The 27,363-nt window shown below is 43.4% G+C and overlaps 2 protein-coding genes across 18 annotated transcripts in view; one reads left to right on the top strand and one right to left on the bottom strand.

Annotated features, from left to right (window-relative positions):
- Positions 1 to 2,378: 2,378 nt before the first annotated feature.
- On the top strand, positions 2,379 to 12,261 carry CCK (cholecystokinin). Of its 2 annotated transcripts, none has more exons than XM_083469089.1 (3): positions 2,379 to 2,588; positions 8,462 to 8,710; positions 11,327 to 12,261. In XM_083469089.1, exons 2-3 carry the CDS (start codon positions 8,464 to 8,466, stop codon positions 11,455 to 11,457), a joined length of 378 nt encoding a protein of 125 aa, XP_083325215.1. In that variant the 5' UTR covers positions 2,379 to 2,588; positions 8,462 to 8,463; the 3' UTR covers positions 11,458 to 12,261. The 2 variants fall into 2 exon arrangements, with proteins under 2 accessions (XP_083325215.1, XP_083325214.1); XM_083469088.1 differs by lacking the exon at positions 2,379 to 2,588 and adding an exon at positions 6,287 to 6,533.
- An 11,399-nt stretch (positions 12,262 to 23,660) lies between these two features.
- TRAK1 (trafficking kinesin protein 1) overlaps positions 23,661 to 27,363 on the bottom strand; it is a 140,315-nt gene continuing 136,612 nt past the window's right edge. For all 16 annotated transcript variants that reach the window (XM_083467827.1, XM_083467825.1, XM_083467826.1 and 13 more), the window contains one exon: positions 23,661 to 26,630. In XM_083467827.1, coding sequence (XP_083323953.1) covers positions 25,832 to 26,630 — 799 coding nt within the window. In that variant the 3' untranslated portion in view covers positions 23,661 to 25,831. The remainder of the gene's footprint in view (positions 26,631 to 27,363) is intronic.

Raw genomic sequence — 27,363 nt, 5'->3', positions numbered from 1 at the left:
CCCTCGGTCAGTAAAGCGAGATGAGCGCCGCAACCCCAGAGTCGTTCGCGACTGGACTGAAGTGTCAGCAATCTTGATCATTCCATAACATCTTCAGATCTTAAAAAATGCCAACCCTGTTATGAATTTAAAAAGTAAGAATAAGAATTTGCATTGTCGAGGCAGAAAATCAAGAGTCTTCAAATAAGCTGTTCAAAGGAGATGTATAGTCAAACTGGATCTCGCCCTCTCAATCTCTTGTTCTGTGCTGTCCATAGTACTGAATATGGGAGGATTTTTTTTTTAACAGCCAGACAATTAAGAAGTAAAGTGAGAGAGAAGTATTATGCCAACCTGACTAAAGATGGAAGGGAAGAAGGAAGGAAGAACTCTTTTTCTGATATCTGACAGTCAGAAGTTTGTAGAAATGACTTATAACTTACCTCTCCCTGTTGTTTCAGTTGGCCAAGAAATCTATTGTCCTTGTTCTTTATCCCAGTAGCTCAGTGTCTCACTCCTGATCCAAGTTCTCAGGGCCATAACAACACAACAATAAGAGCTGTCAAAAAGTTTTATTCAGCACAAGCATTCATTGTCTATCATTTGCCTTTTCTTTTGCTACGACAATCTATAGTGCAGCCTGCTGAAAAAGGAGATACATTTGTGGAGACTCTAAAGCATATCCTCTTCTGGGTTATAATGTCAGCAGGAAATAGAATTTTCCTGCTTGAAAAGAACCTCATAGTACCTTATAGTATTCATGGATCCTTTTGGTGTGTGCCATTGTATAGACAACCCTACCAGATATATCTGACAGGCTGTGCTAAATACTGACACGTTTTAATCTCTCACAGGTTCATGTATAAGATTTAGACTGCCATCCTATACCTTGGAGTAAGTCATACCAAATTCATTGGAACACGCATTTGAGTAGATATGCATAGGACTGTGTTGTTAAAGTCATTTTGTTAAATTTCCATGCGGGATTTGCTTACAGATGTGATCATATGGATGTAGCTATTTTTTATTGCTGCTAATTGTTTACTGAAGCAATCCTTTGCATTCTATTTGTTCATTAAACAGCCCGATAAGACTATATAAATTAACTGAATAAATTATTAAATTATAATAAAGACATGGTATTCATTTCATTTTGTCTCCCTCTGTTAGGTATTAAACCAATATAGTAATTCTTACACAGCAGCCTAGGGAATCTGGTGAATATCCCTCATACATATTAAGAAATTAGGGATGATTTGATGTTTACTAATGATGAAAATTAACTCACTAGGTTTCCCTAGATCTTTTTATTAAGCATGAACATAACAGAAAATGATAAAATATGTAAACTACAGGAATAAAGTGCCAAATTGCTGCAAGCAATACAGTCCATCATCTGTAAAAACAGGACACTGGTTCTTTGATATTATGCCTTCAGAAGGTGGTGAATGCTTTAAAGCTTGAATATGTATGCCTTGGAGTTTACATTTATCCATATTATTTATTTATTACAATTGCATCCTGTTCTTCCTCAAAGGAGCTCATGCATAATTCCGCCCTTTTATTCTCATAGCATCACTCTAAAATAGGTTAAACTGGTTGATGGTAATTGAACCAAGGTCATCTGATGAACTTGGTGGGGCTCCTCAATGCTACTCCAACATTTTGCATGCTACACCACCCTGGTGATCAGTTTGGCTCCCATTTCAGTCACAGCCTTGTTCTCCTCCCACCCACTCCCCAAGTGTAGCTCAATGAATGCCGGAACAATGCTAAAGTTAAAACAAAGGATGCCAATCCCCATTGAGCCACGAAGATCACTGGGTGACCTTGGGCCAGCCTCGGTCTCTCAGACTAACCTACCTCACAGGGTTGTTGTGAAGATGAAACGGGGAGGGGCACCATGCGAGCCACCATAGGAGCCAACTCATAGGGGCTGAGGTCCCTTCAGGGACCAGCAATAAAATATTTGAGGGTTATTATGGGCCCTCCAAAGTTGATGGGCATTTCCATTCAAATGGTGTGCATGCGCCGCATCCTGTGATGGATTATGTGGGGTGGGGCTTACTCCCCCCCCCCATATTAGGGGCTGAGGACCCTTCAGGGACCAGCAATAAAATATTTGAGGGTTATTATGGGGCCCCCCAAGTTGATGGGCATTGCCATTCAAATGGTGTGCATGCGCCGCATCCCGTGATGGATGTGTGGGGTGGGGCTTACTCCCCCCCCCCATATTTTATTGAAGTTGGCACACCTGCCGGCCACCTTGAGCTCCTTGGCAGATATAAAGGTAATTAACTAATTAATTAATTAGTGGAAGGACTAGAAGAGGCCCCGCTGTCCCCCTCCCCCCCCCCCAAGTTCTCCCTCACTCCGCAGCGTCTCGCCTCTACCCCGCAGCTCCTCTCCCGCGTAGCGTCTCGGGAGGAAAGCGCAGCGTCTGCACTGGCAGCCAAAATCGCTCTGGAGCCTCTGAGCCCTGAGCGAGGGCAGCGGGCGAAGAAGCTGCGCCAAGCAACTTCCTGGGTAAAAGAAAAGTTCGAAACGCAAAGGGACAACCGGGCGAGTTCAGCGAGACTCCCTACACCTATCCGGGGCAGAAGGAGAAGGTAAGCGGGTATTTTTTCTTGGAGAGGGCCAGAGGGAGGGGTTTTCTTTTCTGGAGAAGTGAGCCCAGGGCACTCCGGAGTCTCCCTTTTTGCGGCGCTGCGTTTCCAGGCTGCAGAACCGCTTCCCCCTTCGACCTCCCCCGACAGACGGACGGGAATCCAGCGCTGGGATCGATGCCTCGCTGCGAGATCCCCTGGTCCGGCGGCGGCGCCAGGGCGGATCAATGGGCCGGCGCCCGGCCCCGGGACTGTTTGCTCGCTTCTTAGCGCCCTGAAGCCGCCCGGGAAGGAGGCGAGGTGTTTGCATTTCTCTTTTTCCTTTTTTTAAAGCGACGGGTAAAAGCCCCGTCCAGGCACCTCGGGGCTCTAGCGAGCTTCCAAGCAGTCCTCATGGAGAAAAGAGCCCTAGCTCCGACGAAGGGGGTGTCCGGTCCCCCGTCCCAGGTTTCAGCCCTCTTAGCCCCGGAAGAGCCGGGTCTGAAACCCTGGGGACGAAGGGAAGCCACTCCCTATGCACCCCATAATCCCTCTCCCCTCCGACGTGGACCCCGAAAAGTTGCAGGATCCGGACGGGGAATCCTAAAAGCCGAAAGTCAGGACTTGGCTGGGGCTGGTTCAGCACCCTGGAGAGCTCCGCCGTGGGCAAAGGGTGGCGACGAAGCGGCCAAGTTTATCATTATCATTATCATTATTATTATTATTATTATTATTATTATTATTATTATTATTATTAATACCCCGCCCATCTGGCTGTGTTTCCGCAGCCACTCTGGGCAGCTTCCAACAGAATGTTAAAATACAATAATCTATTAAACATTAAAAGCTTCCCTAAACAGGGCTGCCTTCAGATGTCTTCTAAAAGTCTGGTAGTTGTTTTTCTCTTTGACAATATTTATTACTACTACTACTGTACCTTGTCCTAGCCAAAGATTATTGACGTTGTCCTCCTTGCTCATTTCTGCTTTCTGCTTATTCTGCTTATTATTATTGGTGGACTTCTATAGAATTGGGACCCCAAGGTTCATCTAGCCCACCCCCCTGCAATGCGGGAATCTCAACTAGATCATACATGATAGTTGACCATCCAACCGCTGCTTAAAAACCTCCAAGGAAGAAGAGTCCACAACCTCTGGAGGGAATCTGTTCCACTGTCAAGCAGACCTTACTGTCAGGGAGCTTTCCCTGATGTTTAGTCGGAATCTGCTTTCTTGTAGCTTGAATCCATTGAGTCCTACCCTCCAGAGCAGGAGAAAACAAGCGTGTTCCCTCTTCCATGTGACAGCTCTTGAGATATTTGAAGATAGCTATCAGATCTCCTCTCGGTCTCCTCTTTTCTAGGCTAAACATACCCAGCTCCTTCAACCATTCCTCATAAGGCTGGTAGTTCGAGCTCACCTAGGGATGGCTGTGGGCAGGATTCCTGCATTGCACTGGGTTGGAATAGATGATCCCCAGGGTACATTTCAACTATAATTCTATGACGCTATGTCTTGCGGGGGGGGGTGGCTGTCATCCTTTCTTTGCCACCCACCCACCCACTTCTGAGATCCCTTCCTGCTCAGTGAAGAGTCTATTACAGCTTCCCATACCACTGTCTGGAATTTTATTTCATTTTTAAATAAAAAAGTGGAAAGGGTTTTTGAAAGGAATCAGGAAACAACCGATGCTCACCTGGAAGCGTTCCATTCTTTTTGTTAACCATTGATCGCCGTGGACTTCCTTTCCACAACATTACAATTACGTCTCAGTGGCAGATCTTGGAGACTCAGAGTTCAGCAGCATGCATCCTGTTTGATGCCAAAATTCAGCACCACCTGCCTTTTACATTCCCACTGCAACCGAACCAGTAGCTTGTGCCCTAAATCCACCTCTGCACATCTGTATACATTTTTAGGCTGCCAGAGGAGGAGGAAAAATGAATCAGTCCAGTTGGCATCAATACTTTCTTAGCTAACGATGATTAAACCCCTCATGCAGCAGATACAATCAGAAACCATTTGTCTTCAGAGTAGTCGCTTACCATTGGACCCAGACTAAGTTTAATTCCCCCTGAATTCAGTGTGGCTTGGATTAAATCATGGCTATCTTACTCTGGATTCCAAACCATAGGCTACAATGGATCAGTCCCACATATACTAGTAGGAGGGTGAGTGGCAGACAATATATGTTAATATTCATCAGCTCAAACTGGCACACAGGTTACCCATCAAACCCCAAATGGTGCTAGGCCATAAGGCATTTAATTTATATAATTAACATAAGGTATATATCAACTGGGTGGCGCTGTGGTCTGAACCACTGTGCCTAGGGCTTGCCGATCGGAAGGTTGGCGGTTCGAATCCCCGCGACGGGGTGAGCTCCTGTTGCTCGGTCCCAGCTCCTGCCAACCTAACAGTTTGAAAGCATGCCAGTGCAAGTAAATAGGTACTGCTCCAGCCGGAAGGTAAATGGCATTTCCGTGCGCTGCTCTGGTTTCGCCAGAGGCGGCTTAGTCATGCTGGCCACATGGCCCAGAAAAACTGTGAACAAACGTCGGCTCCCTCAGCCAGTAAAGTGAGATGAGCACCGCAACCCCAGAGTCGTTCATGACTGCACTTAACTGTTGGGGTCCTTTACCTTTACCTTTTTATACATCACTTGATTGTAAGAAAACCTCTGACCAGTTTACAAAAAAAGTCACAATGTTCAGCTTTACAAAGCACACATTGTGCAGAACTCTTTTAGCTTCTCAAAAAAGCCAAAAGAACAACCCACCCTATATTATTAGAGAATAATAATAATAATAATAAATATCAGCCATCACATTACTTTGGGAAGTTCCAATGAATTTGGTACAACTTGCAGCAAGGGTAGCCAGTATGGTCCTCTACAAATGTTGTTGAGTTACAACTTCTATCAGCCTCAGATAGAATGGCCAGGGGTCAACAACACTGAAAGGACATCACATTGGCTATTCCTTCCTCTTATAGTTCAACTGTAAGTAGCTTGTTGTTCTTCTTAAGATCACAAGACAAGCCATGAGTAGTTGTTTCAAATGTGAGCACCTGCAGGACTCCATGAAGTAACAAGACTGCACCCCAGACCCCCAAATCATTTGTTTGGTTTTGATAGTCCAGGGGCTGTCAACAAAGTGACCTCCAGATGTTACAGATTACAGTTCCCATCATCCCTGACCACTGGCTATGCTGGCTGGGGCTGATGGGAATTGTAGTACCCTGGGAGGGCGCCATGTTACCTGTTCCAGTGTTAGATTGTGCACCCAAGTGAATCTGTTTAAGATTGCAGGCTGGTGAACATATTCAGGAGAGAGAGGTGGGAGGCACCATAGGATTTAAAGCAACAAAAAATGCTAAAACTATCACATTTAAACCTAATCTTAACCCAAACCCTATGCATATTTCCTCAGAAGTAAGTTCCTCTGCGCCCTTTTAGACTTATTCCCAAGTGAATGCGCATAGGATCACAGCCATACAAAATTAAGGATTGTGCTCAGTTGCTTTGGCTGTGTACCTGTAAAAAGACTTGGATGCCTAATCAAGACAGCTTCATTAATTCTAGTTGCCGTCACCACAGCTCTGCATTAAAGTCACTCCAACAGTGCCCCTGAATTAACGTCGTTCTCATTTCTTCTCTCAATACATAGTCAAAGTCCCTGCAACATTGCTAGGCAGAAGTATATGTCAGGGAAGCAAAGCCCTGCTTGCTGCAGAGGCAGAACTGAACCCTTTTGTTTGGCAACTTCTCCCACCCCCCAACCCTAATACAAGTGCCTTTCCTCCACCCATACATTGGAGTGCGTGGTGCTCCCATCCTTGCGTCAGAGCTGTGCAAACAGATGACACTGGACCAGACTATTTAAGGGGCAGCATTTGAAGGGCTCAGCTACAACCTCGAGCCTGCCTCTGTTCTCTCGTGCACAGCTGCAACCTGCACCTCATTTAGAAGGTAGGAGATGATTATTTCACCGAGAAACTGCTTTTAGGGTGTGTGGGGGAAGGAAACAGCTGGTGGCTGGCTTCTTTGCTTCATTTTCTTTGTACTTAAGGGTTTCTCAGACTGCACTGAGTTTTTCTTAGACACTGTAAGAATGAAATCAGCGATGGTCTTCCAAACTGTTGCAGGCAGCTTCACAGGCACTTTGAGTTTAAAAACTGTTCCTCTCTGCCTTTCTTAACCTTTTACTAAACATGTACAGGATCAATTCACTGCATTTTGAGGAAGCATCTTGGGCAACAAAACCGAGTTTTCAGGCTGTTGCTGTTTTCAGTTACAGCTCCTGCTGGGTGGTGTTGCCTGTGCTAAACCAAGAGGCAATGTTACAGTAACTTTTTATATGGAGCAGGCTGTGAAATCTCTTTGAAAACCCAAACCCAACATTTATCAGACAGAATTCAGGTGTCTTTTAAAAATCTGAATGGCATTTCTACATGCAGTGAAATCCTATACATTCTTACTCTTCAGAAATAAGCCACATTTAATTCAATGAAACTTCCAGGTAAGTGTCTATAGGATTTTAGTGGCATATGTGTTATGGATGGGGAGCTGGAAAGGTTGTATAATTTGAATTTTAGTCTCTACACCATAATATTAGCAGCTGGGTTATTTAAGTAACACTTTTTCTTTATTTTCTTTTTTCAACTTACAATTTGTTACTTGGAGATTGGGTGCTGGCACTGCTACCTTTTTATCATGACTGCAGAAGAGTCTCTGCTGAATGATTTTGGGGCTGTAATTTCTTTTTAAGTTTAAGGAGCTTGGTGATTTTAGCATGTAAGAGACATCGCAACACATTCCAGCCCAATGCAAGCATTTAAATTTTCTTGCTGGGTTAAACCCAAACAAATGGGACTTATTTTTAGGTGTACCATATTCTGCTTTCTCAGGTGTATGTGAAACAGGTGTCGTATTGAAACCTGTATTGCATGTGAATTTAATAGATCTGTCAAGTTGTGGGCTCTGCACAAAATCAAGTGTTCACTTTACATTTCTTACCCTCTCACAAAAAATATCTTCAGATGTGTCTACTTCACTCCCTCAAAGCATCCTCACTCACTCACTCACACGCACGCACAGCAAAAGCATTAGTTGTGTATTTCACACACATGTATTCTGAAGGGACACATAGCTAAGACTGCTTTAATGGCAACCAATACCTTTTATTCTGAAATCTTATGCATGTCTACTAAGAAACAGGTCCTGATGAACTCAGTGAGACTTATATGGGATTGCAGCCTCAGTTGCTCTGCCTGTTTCACAGCCAGGATGCTGAATAAAAGTTCTCTTTCTCATAGGTGAATTTGGCTTTTCTAGTTTTCTACTTACCAGAGTGCAAACCTGGAACTGGAACAGCGAGTATACATTTACTCCAGATAAATTAAGGCAGGGTACAGAAAGTGTGATCTTGTGGTGTAGATCCATGCATTCACAATATCCAGGAAGGAAGTCAACACCTCTTTGTATTTTCCCCCTAAGATGTAGAGATGATATTCAGTGACTCGGAGCAACCAGAACCATGCTAATATATTAAATATTTCGTTGCCTTTCCAAAGCAGAACGTCTCACTTTCAAAAGAGGGGAAAGTGCTTTCCCCTGCCAGCACTGCGAAAGGGAAAGCAAGGAATGGTTTCAGCTGGTCAAAGCAGTTGGTCCCCCACCCAGTGATCAACTGGTTATCTTTGCTCAAGCTATAATCAACCAAGGGCATGGATCTCTGTGGTCTTTAGTCCCCATGGGCAGTTAACTGCATCTCTTCCTTGTCTAATTGAGCTGCCAGAATATTTGTTGGTTTGGAAGTAGACTATGGGGGGGGGCTGTTTGCGTGTGAAGGAGCCTTTTAGCATCTTTGACAATCTCTTCTCCCTTTTCCTCTCTAGCTATGTACAGTGGGGTCTGCATCTGCCTGCTGCTGGCTGCGCTGTCCACAAGCTCCTTGGGGCAGCAGACTTCAGGATCCCACAATGCCAATCCTGTGGCTACTGATCTCGAGAAGAGCTTGCTGGAAACATACCGGCATGTCCGTACTCCGGGCTCTGGGAAATCTATCCAGCAGCTGGACGGCAACATTGACCCAAAGGCTAACCTGGGAGCTCTGCTGGCCAAATATCTCCAGCAAGCCCGAAGAGGTATCTTTTGAATCATTTTTCTACCCAAGTGTACTATGTCAAAGAAATACCCCTGCAAAATTCAACACGTGAATAGCTTCAAATGGAAGGCAGGGTGACCTCTCTTGTCATGATTCCCCCCCCCCCCCGCAAAGCCTAGGCAGTGAGGTTGCATCTTGTTAGTCCAGCCAGTGGAAAGGGATCTTGTTGATTAAACAGGTCAATTCTTCAATGCGTACAAGAGTGGCTGGTGCCTTTAAAAGAGGGGTGTATAGGTTTCACCTACTCCGACAAGCCTTATCACACCCTTGCTCAGTTTCACCTGCAGAAAGTATCAATCTGACTCTTCTCAGCTCTGCCAATGCAAGCCCTTCCGACCAGCAAAATAGAACCTCCTAGTGAAGTAGCGGTCTGTCTCTAAAGATCAAATGCTAGAGAGAGGCAATAGGGCAGGGTTATTTCCTTCATGCCAAGGGAGTACAAAGCAGAGACATCATCTGAGTCCAAATGACTCTCTTGAAGTTTCATTTGCTGTTGCAACATTCATCCTAACAAAGGCAAACTAGAATTCTAGAATTGTGGGAAGAGACCCTGAGGGTCATCTAGTCCAACCCCCTGCACTGCAGGAATATGCAGCTGTCCCATAAGGGGATCAAACCTGCAAGCTTGGTGTTATCAACACCGTGCTCTAACCAACTGAGCTATCCGGCTGATAAGGCAGAGAACAAGCAGGCTGTTATGTAAGCAGGGAACAGGGCCAGCCCAAGATATTTTTCCACCTAAGTTGAAGGATGAGATGGTGCCCCCTCCTCGTTCTGCATTCAGTAGCTGACTGGACTAGCAGCTCTGTTCTCCAGCAAAGGGGAATGGTCCCTCTAACTTTTGCCACCTGAGGCAGTCACCCCACTTTGCCTAATGGTAGGACTGTCTCTGGCAGGAAGCAGAGAATATGGGAAGGGGATAATATGGCAGCTAAGAGGTAGCCCAGAGAAGGGTGGCCGGGGGTGATGAAAGGTCAGAGAAGACCTCTGTCTGGGCATGAGGTGTCTACCCCTACCTTGTGGAGCAGATCAACTTGCCTTCCCCTTGTCTGGAAGGCTCTGTCCTTCCTTCTTCTTCAGATAACTCCCTCTGGAAACCACTGCCCGGCAGATGGTGCTTAAACTGCCTGGAAAATACCTCGGGGCTTTCCCCGTCTCTGCGGTGCCATTAGGTAATTCTAGACTCAGGACTTAATGGCTGTGTGTGTATTAATTCACTTGCTTCAAAATGTGGCAAGCCAGCCCTGTGTTCAGGACAAACCTCCAGGGCTTCACACAGTACGGGGAGCAGGAGGAGCTTTGACAACAACACAGCCCTGGACTTGAGCACTTGTCTGGCTCTCATTGAGCAAGTGAGCCTCAGTCCTCAGAGCTGTGCTGTTCCAGAGTGTGGCAACCAACCTCCCAGTGTAAAGAGGGCTTGGACCAGGCACACAATTTAGGGGATGCAACAGGCAACATCCAATGTCCAAGTGGGTTAGGCAGCCTGCGTCTTATCCTTATTTTGCAAAACTGTTCTACATTTCACACAGAGATGCTTCTACAACACTGGCCCTAACTAAACTAAACTAAACTAAACTAAACTAAACTAAACTAAACTAAACTAAACTAAACTAAACTAAACTAAATCTGCTCCTTCCTTCTTGACCAGATATGTGTATTGCCTGCATGGCTACAGATAGTAATTAGCATCTTGGTTGTGGTGCTTTGCCGACAGAGCATCATCTGGCATGGGAGAGACCAGTACGCTCCCACATCCATGGGCTTGATGGCTCTGATGGGTAAAGGCCATAGATCAATGTTGGAGTGAATACTCTGGATGTAGAAGGCTTCATTCATGGCATCACCAGAAACTTGTCTGGAACCCTGGCAAGAAACTCCTGGGCAGTGTAGACAGCCAGCCAAGGGCTACCTCTGTTGGTAGAGCGTGAGACTCTTAATCTCTGGGTTGTGTGTTCGAGTCCCACGTTGGGTGAAGGATTCCTGCAGTGCAGGGGATTGGACGAGATGATACTTATGGTCCCTTCTACCTCTATGATTCTATGATTCTAATACAGAGCTAGCTGTGACTTTGTATACTCGACGTGTTCCTTTGACCTCAGCCCAGTTTTGTATGTGTTTAACGCACCACCCCATAGACCCTGCATATACAGTGAAACCTCAGTTGTCGAACGTCATCCGTTCCGGAAGACCGTTTGACTTCAGAAGCATTTGACAACCGAGGCGCAAAGGGCTGCCAGCAAGTTCAGTGGGGGAAATTGAAAAACGCGCCTTGGAAGCCATTCGACTTCTGAGGTGCGTTCGAAAACAGAAGCAATTACTTCCGGGTTTTCAGCATTCAGATTCCGAATCGTTCAGCTTCCGAGATGCTAGAAAACCAAGATCCCACTGTATAGAGAGGAGGGAGATGAGGGGGACTATTTTTCTGGGGAAAGAGATGTCAGAACCTACCACGAAGACCTCCCTCATTCTCTTAGAATAGTAATGACGCCCACTTCCGGTTACAAGACTCTTTTGTTGTTAAGAGTGTGTATACCGCTATTATTTCAATAGTGAGCATGTACTTCCCTTTCACTATTTTCTTGTTTTCCCCAAGGTGCTTCTGGAAAGGTCTCTGTGATGGGATTGCAGAGTTTTGACCCGACGCACAGAATAAGAGACAGAGACTACATGGGATGGATGGATTTTGGACGCCGGAGTGCCGAAGAATATGAATACTCTTCTTAGAGAGCTTCAAACTATGCTTAAAAGAAATGAAAATCAAGTCCCATTTCTGTACAGGGTGGGGGGAAAATTATCATCCTTTTCGAATCAGTGTTTTAAAAGAAAACATATGTATTTGATGTAAATTTGTCTGTAAAACTATACAATGCAATATATATTATATAAACATATGCAGAATTTTCCAGAAAAAAAATACTATCTTTCTCCTATAGTTTCTTACCACTCGGTTGTAGACATATTAAAAAGTATTTCATTCATCCCTCTGTCGTCTGATCGCCAGAATTGTTGATGTGTGTCACAATCACTGCAGAAGGAAAATACCCTCACATCTTTCATACACTGTTAATTTTCCAAAGGAGCACGTTATATATACCAAAAAAATTGCTACAGGCGTTAAGAGGCAATCTGTCCAGATATCAACATGAAAAGCATTTTTCAATGGTTATGAGAATCCATTTCAAATTCAATTCTGACAAATCTCTGGTGAATAGAATGAGTGCATCAGCAGCAGCTAAGCATTTTCACCTTTAGGTTCTATGCCCAATTTTCAATGCAAAGGTGATACTGATGTTAAATTTTGGTGTGGAAATCTTGGATATGACATATCTTACTAAAATAGCTGCTTTTTGCATATGGTTTCAGGGGGTTCAAAGTCTACCCCCATTTTATTTAATTAGAGCAGCGTTGGACACGGAACTGATTTCTGATTTAACATATGTGAGGATGGTTCGGTTATTTTCTTTTGTGAAGTGAATGTGAACATTCTGCTACAGTGATTAATCCTGGAATAAACAAAACATTCCTTGCCTCATGGTGACTTATACATTTGTTTCGAAATACGAAATGAAGATTCATCACCTCCCACCCCAAATGCAGTTAGAGTGATTACGGTGAAGCTCATTCAGTAGTTTGCAGCGCAATCTTACTCAGAAGTAAGCCTCCTTACATTTAATATGACTCACCCCCCCAGGTGTGCAGGATTGCAGTCTTAAATATGAAAACCTTCTTGCACTGGGAGCAATCAAAATGGTTATTAAAAACAAGAACAAACAAAAAACAGCTTTAATTGACTCCAAACATGAGCAAGGTATTATAGGCACACTTATTCATTTATTTTATCATTTATTTATTTTATGATTTCCCACAGGAAAAAATGAATTTAAGTAATAGACAGGGCAACCCACTGCCTCTCAAGAGATCAACAGTATCACAGAGAAGCATGACAAATTTAAGGAGGAGAATATATGTTTGGATTCCGGGGGACAACTCACTTGTGTTAGGGAAGAAGCCAAGGGAGATACTAACCCATAATATTTTTCACTGGCATTCAAAGTATAAAACAGTTTCCAGTTGCTGCTGGAGTAACTGCATTGTGGAAACCTACCTGCTAGAAGGGCGTAACAACCCAACGTTCTTCTTTTTGGAATCTCATTTGCATCAGATACAAATAAGCAAAGCACATATACACCTGAGTACTTCCGTGCTATCGGGCAATTTTACAGCACTGAAGTGCCTCTGGCTTCAAAATCAAGGAGAACCCAGACATGGCGACGGCAATTATTTCGCTAAAGAGATTTGTCTTGTCCATTACAGAGTGGAATTCAACAGAGGGCGATCTGCTATCGAACAGCTGTGGGCAAAAGGTGGCTCAGAATCTACTGGTAGATTTCTGGGAGACTTGAAGATCAACAAGGATTTCTGACTCCCCAAATGTCTAACGCTGACAACAAAATGACTCCCCTTCCCTTAATGATGTGCTGAAATGAAGAAAGCTGGGGGTGGACTGTATGACAAGGAGTGTGCAGATCGAATGTGAGTTGTGTTTAGTTCTGGTACTCCAAACAAATCCTCAGGCCCCAGGTTCTTTGATTCTAACTGTATTTCTTTCACAACAGGCTCCATCTTGGTGTCCTAGTAAAAAGCAAGCCCTAGTAAAAAGCAAATTAGATCCTGCAAGCCTGGCATGATCCCATCCTTACAGTAGCAGAGGGGATTTTAAGAGACATCGCTTTTCCTACATGATATGCAGTACCTGCCGAAATTCCCGCTTTTACATTCCATATTTTTCGCTCTATAAGACGCACCAGACCACAAGACACACCTAGTTTTTGGAGGAGGAAAAAAAGAAAAAAAATATTCTGAATCTCAGAAGCCAGAACAGCAAGAGGGATCGCTGCGCAGTGAAACCAGCGATCCCTCTTGCTGTTCTGGCTTCTGGGATAGCTGCGCAGCCTGCATTCGCTCCATAAGACACACACGCATTTCCCCTTACTTTTTAGGAGGGAAAAAGTGAGTTTTATAGAGCAAAAAATATGGTAATTACTAAAAGGGTGAGGGAGGCAGAAATCCATATATTTGGGTGGCTTAAAAAGTGTCTATTTGGTGCAGACCCCTCCAGAGAGCACTACTGAACCATACGTTCACCAGCATTCTTGGTGGGGGGGGGGTGCTAATGAAACCCACCTCTGAAGAGTGCAGGATTGAACCTTCCACTTGTCAGATGATGAGCAGAGAGTTCAGTCCTGCTGGGTGCTGCTTCACCAGTCAGTGTGTTCTCTGTGGGGAAGCAGAGGCAAAGAAGACATTGCGGAGGGGGCCTTGCTTCTCCTTCTGTCAGCAACGCCCCCCCCCCACACACACCTGAACGCTCGACCTTTTGAAACCCTCCATACTGCCATCTTTGGGCTGTTCCTTCCTTGAAAGATCTGGGCCTGTCTCAGCCTGATTCATCCAAAGCCCAGGTGGGGCCATTTCATACCCTCTAAGATTTCTCCGATGAAAATAGGGACTTCCCATTCCATAATAATAACTTTACTATTGATACCCCACACATTTTACTGGGTTGCCCGAGCCATTTAGGAAGCTTCCAACATATATAAAACATTAAACACTGGGCGGGGGGGGGGGGAACCTTCCCTATAAAAGGATAGCCTTCAGACGGCTCGGGTGTTGGATAACTCCATATCCTCCAACATTTCTCCAATTAAAATAGGGACATTCTAAGGAAGAGCGGGACAAATCAGAAACCGGGGCTGCTTCTCTAAATCAGGGAGTGTTATGTATTAACCTTGGATCCTAGAACAGTAGGCAAGTAGAATGCAACAACTGATTGGCTTGCAGGAGAAGACCAATCAGGCTCCAGGAGGGAAGCAGAATCAGCCAATCATATGGGACTCATTGTGTAAATAATGCATATAAAAGCCTGAGGGTTGGGGGGGGGGCAAGTCAATCACTGTTTTACAAGCTGCAATAAAGAGCATGAAATCACTACAGGACTCCGAGTATATTTCAGGGAGATCCCTGGAAAATAGGGACACTTGGAGGGTCAGGATCCAGGCTTTGGTTGGCTTTGGTGTACAGTCCTAGCAAATTCCACAATCCAGCACCAAGTACCATCCTTCCCCCATATATGAATGGGGCGTCAATGCATGAATCAGCTGCTCAAACATCATAGTCATGGTGGAAAGATAAACACTGATGCTTGTCCCACATACATTAGACTACATATTCACTTTACTAAGTGGAGATGGTTTTCTGGTTAAATGGCAACAATGTTTGAAGCAATCAATGGGCCTCTACTACATATGGCGGCAGTAGACTAAAACAGCCTGTGATTTGGGCATGAAAATGAGGGGTGGGTGCTGAATTCTTCTTCCCCAACTTGCCACTTTGCCCTCATGCTGTTCTTTCTCTCAGCAAACCCAGAGGGGAATTTTTTTTTTATTGATTTTCCAAAATTTATAAGCAAACAAACAAACATAAATCCTAACTGTAATTATTCCACTCTTAATAACATTGTTAAGTGACTTCTTCAAATCTCCCTGGCTGAATTTCAATGTATATCATTGTAACAGTTTTCCAAAACAAATTTCTCATAAAATTTACTTAATCAATGAACGTCTTTCTTTCTTTTCATTTTAACTTTAAACATATTATTCTATAACATCACATATTTAAATCCTAAGCCTATCTGGTATTTGTAAGTGTTTCTATTTAAATTATCTTAGCATATTTAACTAAATAGTCTTTGAATTTCATCCGTTCCTCCTGGTACTCCTCCTCCTTCTGGTCGTGGACTCTTCCGGTCAGGTCGGCTAGCTCCGAAAAGTCCATCATCAGCATGGGTAGGCAAACTAAGGCCCGGGGGCCGGATCCAGCCCAATCACCTTCTCAATCCGGCCTGCAGACGGTCCGGGAATCAGCGTGTTTTTACATGAGTAGAATGTGTCCTTTTATTTAAAATGCATCTCTGGGTTATTTGTGGGGCATAGGAATTCATTCATTTCCCCCCCAAAAAATATAGTCCGGCCCCCCACAAGGTCTGAGGGACAGTGGACCGGCCCCCTGCTGAAAACGTTTGCTGACCCCTGGCCTATGGAGACCAAAAGTGTCATCTCTTTCCCCCTTTACATTGCATGCCACTCCCCATTTCACACATGCAAAAGCATGGCTCCGTCGGTGTCACAATTGACCCTGAATGAAAGAAAGCAATTCCTGGGCAAAAAAAGCAAGCACATAACACAGAGAGCTTAGGAGAGAAGTTTCTTCCCAGACACATCTTGATATACGCGGAACTCTGCCTCATAATCTGCATGTCTTTGTATTTCACTGCTTTTAAAATTCTGCCGTTCGTTCGCAGATATTCAAACAAAATGCGAAAGCTGCTAAAATATCAACAGCTAGCTGGTTCTTCTAATTATTTCCAGACCTTTTGGTGCTCGGTTTGTGCCAAAGTTTGCCTAGGGTTGATCAAAGCAGGCAAGCAGACTAGATAGGGCCATAAAGGGCTTTGCATTGACTCATCTACAGCCAAAATGAAATTGGGAGAATATATTGAACTCATTAACTCGTTACTTATTAAAGTATCTTTCAGAGGTCATGACAGAACAGTATACAACTAGTTCCCCCGGCTAATCAGTATGAATCTTTGCAGGGGAAGGGATGGTGTTACTTGCGATACCCAATGAAGGCGAGGGGCTAATCATCCGTTCTGCTGCACCAGAGATGATTACCCTTTATTATTTCTGTTGAAGCAATAAAAACTCAGCACTGTAAATGCGAGGTTCTCAAACCCTGGAACGTTAGCGGGTTCTTCAGTTGCTTCAGTTGCGCCGTTGACGGGCATGGGAGTATAATTTTTAAAGGCACAAAGGATTTTCAGCAATCCTTTGCAGCAAAAATAAATTTATTAGCTCTCAGGTTATTGGAGAAGCAAATCATTCCCCATAACCATCGCTCCCTCGTCTCCAGTCACCTACACGATCTCTCAAATGTTTCACAGTTGGGTGTTAAGAGTTCATTACTGAAGAGAACTTTTGCAGTGGGGGGGGGGTATGACTGTTTCCTTCCTAGGCTGTTTATATATCCTGATATTGCTTGGTCAAGCTTACTCAGTTGGTGAGTAATCTAGACAGCAACGGGTAACAGATCTAATGGGGCAGGCACTTGTAGGCTCATAGCTGATCCCTGTCACACAACTCCCCATGGACCCAGAAATATTGTCCCACTTCTAGCAGTGCTGGCAGCCAATATAAAACCTGGAAAAGTTGGGGAGGGATTTTTTTATATATAAATGTTTTATTAGTTTTTTAACATATCATTTTCAACAGTAATTAAACATACTTTTATATCTTATTCAATTTTTTTGACTTCCATCAATCCTGTCTGAAAATTTTCCAATCTAATCTCTCAGTATGCATTTCTTATCTTCCCTATTACATTTCAAACTCATAACCAATATCTCTATCTTTTTCTACTTTGTAACACTTCATGTATTTCTCCTTACAAAACTTCTTGCAGTCCTACTAGCGTAATTTGTTGATTACAGTTGCTCTTCAAGTAATTCATATACTTCTTCCAATCTTCTGTAAATCTCTGGTCCCTCAGGTTTCGAATCCTTCCTGTCATTTTGTCCAATTCTGCATAGTCCATTAATTTTGTCTGCCATTCTTCTTTCGTCGGAATTTCTTCTTGTTTCCATTTCTGGGCTAACAATACTCTTGCCGCTGTTGTTGCATATAAAAACAATTTAACATCCGGCCTATTAATTTCCTGACATATAATACAAAGTAAAAATGCTTCTGGTTTTTAAAAAAATGCATACTTCAACATCTTTTTCATCTCATTATATATCATTTCCCCGAAGTGCTTCACTTTTTTACATTCTTCACTTTTTTACATCCCCACCACATATGATAAAATGTTCCTTCTTTTTCTTTACATTTCCAACATTTGTTACTTATTTTATACATTTTAGCTAATTTCACTGGTGTAAAATACCATCTATACATCATTTTCATCATATTCTCTTTCAAAGCATTACATTTGAGTTTTTATATTGTGATTTTATGTTGTGAACTGCCCTGAGACCTGTGGGTATAGGGCGTCGTACAAATTTAATTAATCCATTAATTAAGTAATGATAAATGTGGTCATATTTAAGATCAGATCTATACTTTATATACTCTGTTTTCCTATATACTAAAGAAGACTATCAGCAACATAAATTAATGATGGGTTTCCCTCGAGTATGGAAACTGATTTATGCAAATAGGTTAGACAGGCAGCTCTGACCCAGATAAGGAAAAATTTTGTTTTATCAGGCTTTACTTGACACATGCACCCCTCCCGCACAAAACTGTGGTTACACTTCACCATCCTGTCTCTGGCATGGTAGCTGAAGATTGTAGCAGTGAGCCACGACTGATAAGGTGCACCCTTGCAAAGAGTCAGAAAGTTCAGCTAGATTTACTGACCATGAATGCATGCAGAATTCGTGCCATGATGTAGCCAACTTCACCCATGTCATTCAGTGGCTTACAATTGCAGTAGCATAAGCAGTGGCTGCTATTCTGTAGCGGGCCACCAAAAAAAAGAAGTCCACGTTCTGCACTCCCAGAATCCTATAACTAAGCATTTATGATGGTGATGAGCAATATTCTTGCACATTTCCTGATTGGCACTGCACGTGTTTTTTGGAATTAGCAGGCAACAATTTATTTCTCGTTACATTTCTTTATTCCCAAAAGGTAGGATCTGAATCACCACCAAGTATGCTTCTACAGGTGGTCTAGACAAGGCTGCGTTCTTTTACATTCAGTGGCTGGTGTTTCATTTTCCTTGGCAGAGGGACGCGGGTGGCGTTGTGGGTTAAACCACAGAGCCTAGGACTTGCCGATCAGAAGGTTGGCAGTTCAAATCCCTGCGACAGGGTGAGCTCCTGTTGCTCGGTCCCAGCTCCTGCCAACCTAGCAGTTCAAAAGCACGCCAGTGCAAGTAGATAAATAGATACCGCTCCGGCGGGAAGGTAAATGGTGTTTCCATGCACTGCTCTGGTTCGCCAGAAGCGACTTAGTCATGCTGGCCACATGACCCGGAAGCTGTACGCCAGCTCTCTCAGCCAATAAAGTGAGATGAGCGCTGCAACCCCAGAGTTGGTCACAACTGGACCTAATGGTCAGGGGTCCCTTTACCTTTACCTAAAGTAAAGCAGACCTCCACAGCACCAAGATGCTGCACAGTCCACCCACCATATATTGTGGTCTACCAGGTAATTTTCTCCATTGCATTTATATTCTAAGGTAAAGGGTAAAGGTAAAGGACCCCTGGACGGTTAGGTCCAGTCAAATGCAACTATGAGGTTGCGGCGCTCATCTTGCTTTCAGGCTGAGGGAACCGGCGTGTGTCCAAAGACAGCTTTCCGGGTCATGTGAGCAGCATGACTAAACTGCTTCTGGCACAATGGGACACTGCAATGGAAACCAGAGTGCATGGAAACACCATTTACTTTCCCACCACAGCGGTACCTATTTATCTGCTTGCACTGGTGTGCTTTCAAACTGCTAGGTTGGCAGGAGCTGGGACAGAACAACAGGAGCTCACCCCGTCACGGGGATTCGAACCGCCGACCTGATCTGCAGGCCCAAGAGGCTCAGTGGTTTAGACCACAGCGCCACCCAGTGTTCCAAGAGCCGAAGGCGACATACACACCCCTCTTTTGTTTTATCCTCACAACAAACCTGTGTGTTGGGTTAGGCTGAGAGCTGGCAATTGGCTCAAGGTCACCCTGTGAGTTACATGGCAAAGTGAGGATGCAAGATTGGGTCTTCCACATCCCCTAGTCTAAAGCACAAACCGCTGCATCATGCTGGCGGGCTGAAAACAGGGGAGGTTATCAAAGTATCTGGCAGGGAGTGAGCACAGGCGGTTGGCTGGAAGAAAGATTAGGAAGCAGGTTGCTTTCTAAGGGAGAAAGCTCTGAAGTGTTTCTGCTGTAGTTCTAGTCTTGCACAGGTCCCAAAGCGCCCTCTTGTGGCACAGTGAAGGTGTAGCGGAATGGACCCAGCTAAAACATGTTACATCTAAAATAATTTACAGATGGCATTTAACTCTGAGAAGACTTGCTAAGATGTATAGTGGTACCTCGGGTTAAGAACTTAATTTGTTCTGGAGGTCTGTTTTTAACCTGAAACTGTTCTTAACCTGAGGTACCACTTTAGCTAATGGGGCCTCCCGCTGCCGCCACCGCCGCCCAATTTTTGTTCTCATCCTGAAGCAAAGTTCTTAACCCGAGGTACTATTTCTGGGTTAGCGGAGTCTGTAACCTGAAGCGCCTGTAACCCGAGGTACAACTGAATCAGATAAGTGCTGGAGATGTAATGAAGTCAAGGGTACTTTCTTTCATATGTGGTGGGCCTGTAAAAGGGTAAAAGAGTAACGGGAAATAATTTATAATGAACTGGGAAAAAATGTTTAAAAGCACCTTCTTCCCCCCCCCCCAAAAAAGAGTCCTTTTTTTGGGGGGGGTAATTCAGATGGAAATTCCCAGGTGTCAAAATATTTATGTACACCACTACGGCGGCCCGTGTTCTGTTAGCCCAAAAATGGAAAATGAGTGAGGTCCCAACCAAAGAAAAATGGCAACTTAAACTGTTGGAATATGCGCAGCTTGCAGACTTAACAAGAAGAAGAAGAAGAGAACAAGAACATACATTTAGAGAACATTGGAAAATGTTTATTGAATATGTAGGGGGAGATTATGTAAACTTGAAAACGTGGGCAGCATTAAGATAAATTCAACAGTGTAAATAGGTTTTGAGGGAAGTAACAATGGAATACTGAATGGTTTAGTTTATATACGCTATGCAAAAGGAACCATGGAAAGAGAAGAAGTGATTGATATTTTGAGGTTGTCTAAATGAATATTCTAAATTGTAAAAGAATATATATTTGTGTGTGTGTGTAATTTTACATCTATACAAAAATGCAATGATACATTATTATGCATGTGGCCACTGTCAGATGGGATTGGCTGTAGCCCCCAATCACATGCGTACAATGTGAAATGTGTTTGCCTCTGCCCAAAGTACGTGAAGTAACTTACTTTAGGGACATAAGTCATGGAATCATAGAGTTGAAGGGGACCCTCAGGATCATCTCGTCTAACCCCCTTGCAATGCAAAAATATGCAGCTGTCCCTTATGGGGATCGAACCTGCAGCCTTGGCATCATCAAAGAAGAATTATTAAAGAAATTGGAGTTCTTGTCCTGGTTACCACCACTGAGCCGTACATCTGATTCACACTCCGGATACTCCTTTTTGGCCCCATTTGATCCTTTATTCTTTATTCTAATTTTATATAATGTGGACTCTTTTTGACTGCTATTGAGACTTGTATAAAACAATTGTTGCGCACTGGTATTTCATGTACCTTTGTACTATATCACTGTATATTTGAAACAACATTATTTCTGCACTTCAACGTTGTATCCAAACTTACCATTACTTTAAAACTATTATACTTATACGTTGTGTTTAAATCTACTACTAGCTTCAAACTGTTATTCTTAGCAGAATACACACGTTTTTCATTTCAACTCTTGAGTAGGAATTATTCCTTATATTGAAACTTTTGGCCAGAGTTCTTGATATATCCGTTTCAGTGCCTTGGCATCATCGGCACCAGGCTCCAACTAGCTGAGCTATCCAGGCTGACCCTGCTTTCTTCAAAATTCCGCTGGTGTTAAAAACCACCTTTTTCATCTCAGCGTCTCCCCATACCTGCTTTCCTTATTAAGGTTACTGTTTAAAACAGCCACTCTCCTTTTTAAACAACATTTCCCCATCTCTCTCTCCTCCCCCTACTTCCCACCCCTATCCACCTTATCACTTAAATATTCCTTCCATATTTCTTCATATTTATCCATTCTTATTTCGCATCGACATGCAATTCGTTCGTATGTAGCTAATCTGTCCATATTATCAGTCCATGTGCTCAATGGAATCTTTTTGCGACTCTTCCAATTCATCAAAACAAGTTTTTTTTTTGCTTCTAATATAGCACGGTACATCCAATTTTTTTGACCACTTGAAATCTCCCACGTTTCAGGAATATAATTTAGACTTAAATTCAATTCCACTAAATAACCATTTCTTTTCATTACTCTTGCTATAAATATCCTCACCTCACACCATCGTTAACAAAGGTGTAGTCATAAGTATATCAGTGTATTCAAATCTGAATGGTCAAATTGTGTTATTATTGTTGTTATGGTTTTTGTTGTATGTGTTTTTTGCGGTTGTTGTTTGTATCGAAAAAATGATTAAATAATAATTATTTTTTAAAAAACCAGCCACTCCCCGCCCCCTTTCACCCTCTCTCCCTTCAAATTGTACTCAGAACTTCTCTTCCGTTCCTCAACTGCCTCATGTGAGAGAAAGGATGCAGAGATCTCAAATATTCCATAGTATGGAAGCCAGTGGCGTAGCGTGGGTTATCAGCACCCGGGGCAAGGCAAGTAATTTGCGCCCCCTAACCCGTGGATTTGCGCCCCCTAACCTGTGGATTTGCACCCCCTAACCCTAAGCCCCAGATGTTGCGCCCGGTGCGGCCGGCCCCCCCTGCACCCCCCACGCTACGCCACTGATGGAAGCTACCTTACACAAACTTCTGCCATTGGTCAAAACTCTCATTCTCCTCTCATTGCCTCCAATTCGGCTTTACTCAAAGTTCTGCCAATCTTTTAAACTATGACTTCCCTCCCTTTCTCCCTTTTGGCTCCCATGCCATGGTCTATAATGAAGCTGTTACTTCACATTGAGATACTGGTACATTCTGAACTTCTTTCTTCCCCTTTTCTCTGCTGGGTGATCAACTCTGCACAGCCAAATGCAATCAGCTCGACAATCGCCACCCATCTCCCGGGCTTAAGAAATAATCAAATCCAATTCCAGCAGGAGCTCCTTCTGGAGGGCAGTGCACGCATTTGAACCTTAATTCTTAGTTTATTTCCTGCTTCCCCCTAAGGATTAAATCAGGAGTCCCTCATAACTGCATTGAAAGTTATATAAAGCTTCTACAGGATTATAAATGCCCTCTCCAGCAAATCAGGCACGTTTGCAATCTGACTGTTGCTCTTCTGAGTTTGTTGTCCAGAGTTAGGTCAAAGCAGGAGAAAACACAGTAATTTCCCCCCTTTACCTGGCCAGCCTAGGAAAGCAGCAATGTATCTCCGTAAATTCATTGATCCGGGCTTATTACTGATATATTGAGTTCTGTAAATTCATTGATCTGGGCTTATTCCAGTGAGAAGAGTGCTGGGAAATATTCCCAAATCGTATTTAGCTGGCCTGAGAGGGGAAGGGGAGAGAGTCTCTCCAAAGCACATCTGGGTCTGGGTTCGTTTGGAGGAAAACCTGGCCTATTTGTGTGTGCAGAGAAAAACGGGTTAGTGGAAGGTGTGTGAATGTGTGACTCCGTGGAAGAGCAGGGCTGGGGAAAACCAGTCTTTCCGGGCTTCTTGTGACTCCAAATGAAGGCAAGCTTCCCTCCACAGGTGACAGGTCACTGCATTCTGCTCTGCTTCCCAGACAAAGAATTATTTGGAATCTGGCATCCCATTTCACAACCGAAATAACAAGTATTGGAAGACAGAAACAGGGGGGAAATGCAGGAAACACAAATCCAGAAAATAATCCACAATATAACCTTTATTGGTTTATTCAATTGTGAATAAAATAGAAATGTAATTCTTCAATGCCTTGTGACCCGATTTTCCAGTGGTTAGACACCTTTATTGGTTTATTGATATTCAATTGTGAATAAAACAGAAGTGTAATTCTTCAATGTCTTGTGACCTGATTTTCCAGTGGTTAGACACCTTCTCTTATTTAAAAAGAGTAAATAATAATACTTTCAACTTCATCGTTGGGTTTTTACCATTTTATTCCACAAATGAGCTCATGGTCTCTTGGTACGCGAAAAGGTCCTCATACATTCGTGATTTTTTTTTTCACCTATTCAAAATTGTTAATTTATTGGTTGTCTTAAGATACATTCAGATAAAAAGATTTAAGTTATGTTCTTGCAAACTGCAATTAAGTGCACACAGACAAACAGCAAGTAGAGGCAATGAGGAGGTGCTAAAATGTCAGTAGAATAAATAGAAATCTAGAAGCCCATGCACTCGCTAATGATCCCCTCCCTTGCTGTCCTCTGACATTCTCAATATTCATAGCAGAATTGCAACTAGCTAATAACAGATAACCGGGCTCATCTGTCTCTCATAAAAAACGACAACCGCACAGTTCCACTACTGCAAATATTTATCAGTGCTAATGATTTAGTAACAGTCTGGCACAACGGCAATGCACGGTATGTAGTGAGGTACTGGCAATAAATAAATAAAGTGGGTTTGGTTTTAAATCAAGTCAAGAACAAGCCACCCACACAACTAGGCACACCAACTGCTTCAAAACATAAGCTCAAAAATAAACCTGACCTGGGACAGGAAGTTCTGTTGAATAAGTCCCCCCCCCCCCAAAAAAAAACACCCAATGGAAGTTGCACAAGAATGCTTTGGCCAAGCTGCCATCTTCTTGGCAGAAGAACTTAATGGTGCCTTGTGCCCCTCGTTTGTTTTCAGTTCTTTCCAGATGTTGTTTCAAGTTTCTACGTACTGGGTCATTTTGGACGCAATGCTACAGCGCTAAATTATGATTTAGCGTTACATGAACGAACCTTGGACGCAGCCTCAAGGTCACAAACATCTGCTTCCACTTTCAAACTAACCAGAGCTCCCTGTGAAGTCCAAAGTTAGGGAAACTCTTTCATTAGTTTATCATTATGGTTAGTGAACAAGCCAGGATCATAAACCAGTCTGATCCTGATTTGTGTGAACGAACCATTAAAAAAATATGTAATACTAAATAATGAATTAGCCTTACAATTAGAAAAGTCTTTGGGGGAAGAAAAGTCCAAATACTGAATATTTCCAAAAGGTATTAGGGCGGAAGATGTAAAACCATTTGCTAGTAGCTCTATCACATGGATCGGATGGAAACAGATATGTATGAAAGACAATTATAACATCACTTAAAATAGCAATGGTCCTAACCCTGTTTATGAAGTGATCCACTGGGTCATTTTAAATACCTCAAAATCTGGAGGTAAAGAATAGATGGAAATATTTATCCTTCACTTGTACCACTCTTACTAAGCTATTTTTGAAATTATTCTCTTAAGGACACATCTTTTGGCAATACTGTACTACATTTGTTTAAATTTAGGCTTTTAAACATACCTACAATCAACTCTTTCAGTGACTTTGGCTCTTCATGAAAGCACGATACAAGATTTTGTTTTGTTTCTGAGAGGTGTGTATTTTCAGTGTCTGCAACAAAACACTATTTAAAGCACTTTTCCTTCCACATTCCAGTGCAGCATTGAAAATAATATTAACACAGGACATGAAACAGCAGCAGTAGAGGTGTGTTTTCTTCCTGGCACCTAGCAGACTTAGCAGTCACTCTCAACACATTATTACTTCAAGTTTATTTTGTAAGAAAAAAGATCCTTTGAATATTCCCCCTCTCATCCATAAAGGCAGAATAAGATGTTCAAGATGCTAATCTACTTGCTTTGATGAACTACAAAAATTTCTTGTGTTTATAGGAGTTACTATGTGTGCTGATATCCCACAGTTTGGAAAGCATGATCTGTAACCCTTGCTAGCTGAGGCTGGTTCCAATATCAAGCCAGGCTAACTAAGAATTCTTTATTTTTATTTTTTCTATCCAAGGATTGCTCTTTTTTTTCAGTGCAAAGAAAAACAAAAAACACCCTTTCCAAAAGGTTAGCATGTTAAATTGTCAAAACAGTGTCATGATTCACTTATAATACATCTGGTACATATTTACATCCTGTACAAAGTTTACACTCTTTCCCCCCACCCCCCATTAGGCACAAAGTTGATTTGTCAAACTCAATGGTAAATGGAAGAAGAAAAATCTGTTGTTGTTTCTTTTTTAAAAAAAAAATGTCTGAAGAAGGAGCGCTTTCGTTGTCTCCTTTACAAGTTCGGCCGCATCTTAAGCCATTCACCGTAAGCTGGTTTGCTTAGGAAGCTTTGCTCCCATCAATAGGCCAGGAGTAAAAGACGATGGCGCTTTCATCTGCATGCTGGAACCCACCATCGTTGGAAAACTTCGGTTTCTCCTAATGCCGCTGTTGAGCTGAAGACCCCCAATGGTACTTGTTACAGAAGGACCGACCAAGGCCAGGTCTTCTGGTACCAGGCTCCCAGGAGCAAAGGCCTTCATTGGCCTTTGTGCCCCGGGGAGAAGAGGTCCTTGCATGTCCGCCAACGCAGGGGCTTGCGGCTGCCCCGAGCTCACCGCTTTGGCAATCCCAAACTTTTTCACTTTGTCCACGAGGTTGAGGTTCGAGACGGACACGTCCGTTTGGCTCTCGCTGCTGCGGATGTTCTTTTTCTCCCGCACCTCCTTCAGAATGGAACTGGCCGGCTTGGAAGCCAAGAAGTTGTCGTACGGGGGGCTGGTGCATTTGAACTCAAAAGACGGCGGGGAGGAAGAAGGCGTCTGCATAGGCGAGTTGGGGGGAGTGGAAGGAATGACGGCCATTCTGGGAGCGTAGGTGCTCAGGAGGGAGCTCCTGCCAGCGCGGTCCCAGCTCTGCGGGTTATACACTGCTGCCGATATCCCACGCTCTTTGAGGAGCCACACCAGACCCAAGGAAGTGCTCATGGTGGTGGTGGACTCCCGGAGGTTGGTGAAGGATTCGACCAAACTCAGGCGCCGTGGGGTGCACGGCGTGGCCACCGGGGTGCCTTTCAAATTGCCAACGCTGCTACAAGCTGGAGTAGGTGCTGCGTTAAGGCTGGCAGGGGGAAGAGAAACAGAAAAACAAGTCAGCGTCTCCATCGGAATACTGACTTTCAAACTGCCACCACTTGATAAACCCACATATAAAAACGTACTTGGTACCGATTCAATTGCCTCAGATTATTAAAGGTCAGCTAGAGAGACGAGGTAGCAGGAAAAATAGTTCTCAACCACCATTCTCAGGAATGATTTGAGTACAGTCGCACCTTGGAAGTCAAACGGAATCCGTTCTGGAAATCCGTTCGACTTACAAAACGTTCGAAAACCAAAGCACGCCTTCTGATTGGCTGCAGGAAGATCCTGCAGCCAATCAGAAGCAGTGAAAACCCCATTGGACTTTCTGTTTCCAAAAATAGTTCGCAAACCGGAAAACTGACATTTGGGCATTTGCGGCATTTGGGAGCCAAAACATTCAAGAAATAAGCTGTTCGAAAACCAAGGGACGACTGTACAGTGGTACCTCGGTTTTTGAACATCTCCGTTGACAAATGTTTCGGTTTTTGAATGCCATAAACCCAGAAGTAAATGTTTCGGTTAACAATCTAATAATAGGATTGCAGCTGTTTCTAAGTGTACCAACAGAACTTAAGGGAGCTACACAGACAGAACATATTCCAAACAGTTATGCTTTATCACTAGCTGTGAAAAAGGAATGCCTGTCTTAAACTCCCTCCTTCTGAAAATTTTAATGTTTGTTTTATTTTTTGTAAACTACTTAGATTCTCCAA

The sequence above is a fragment of the Podarcis liolepis genome, assembly GCF_965112155.1.
Source record: "Podarcis liolepis genome assembly, chromosome: 12".
Lineage (NCBI taxonomy): Eukaryota > Metazoa > Chordata > Lepidosauria > Squamata > Lacertidae > Podarcis > Podarcis liolepis.
This window is presented reverse-complemented; position numbering and strand designations above follow the sequence as displayed.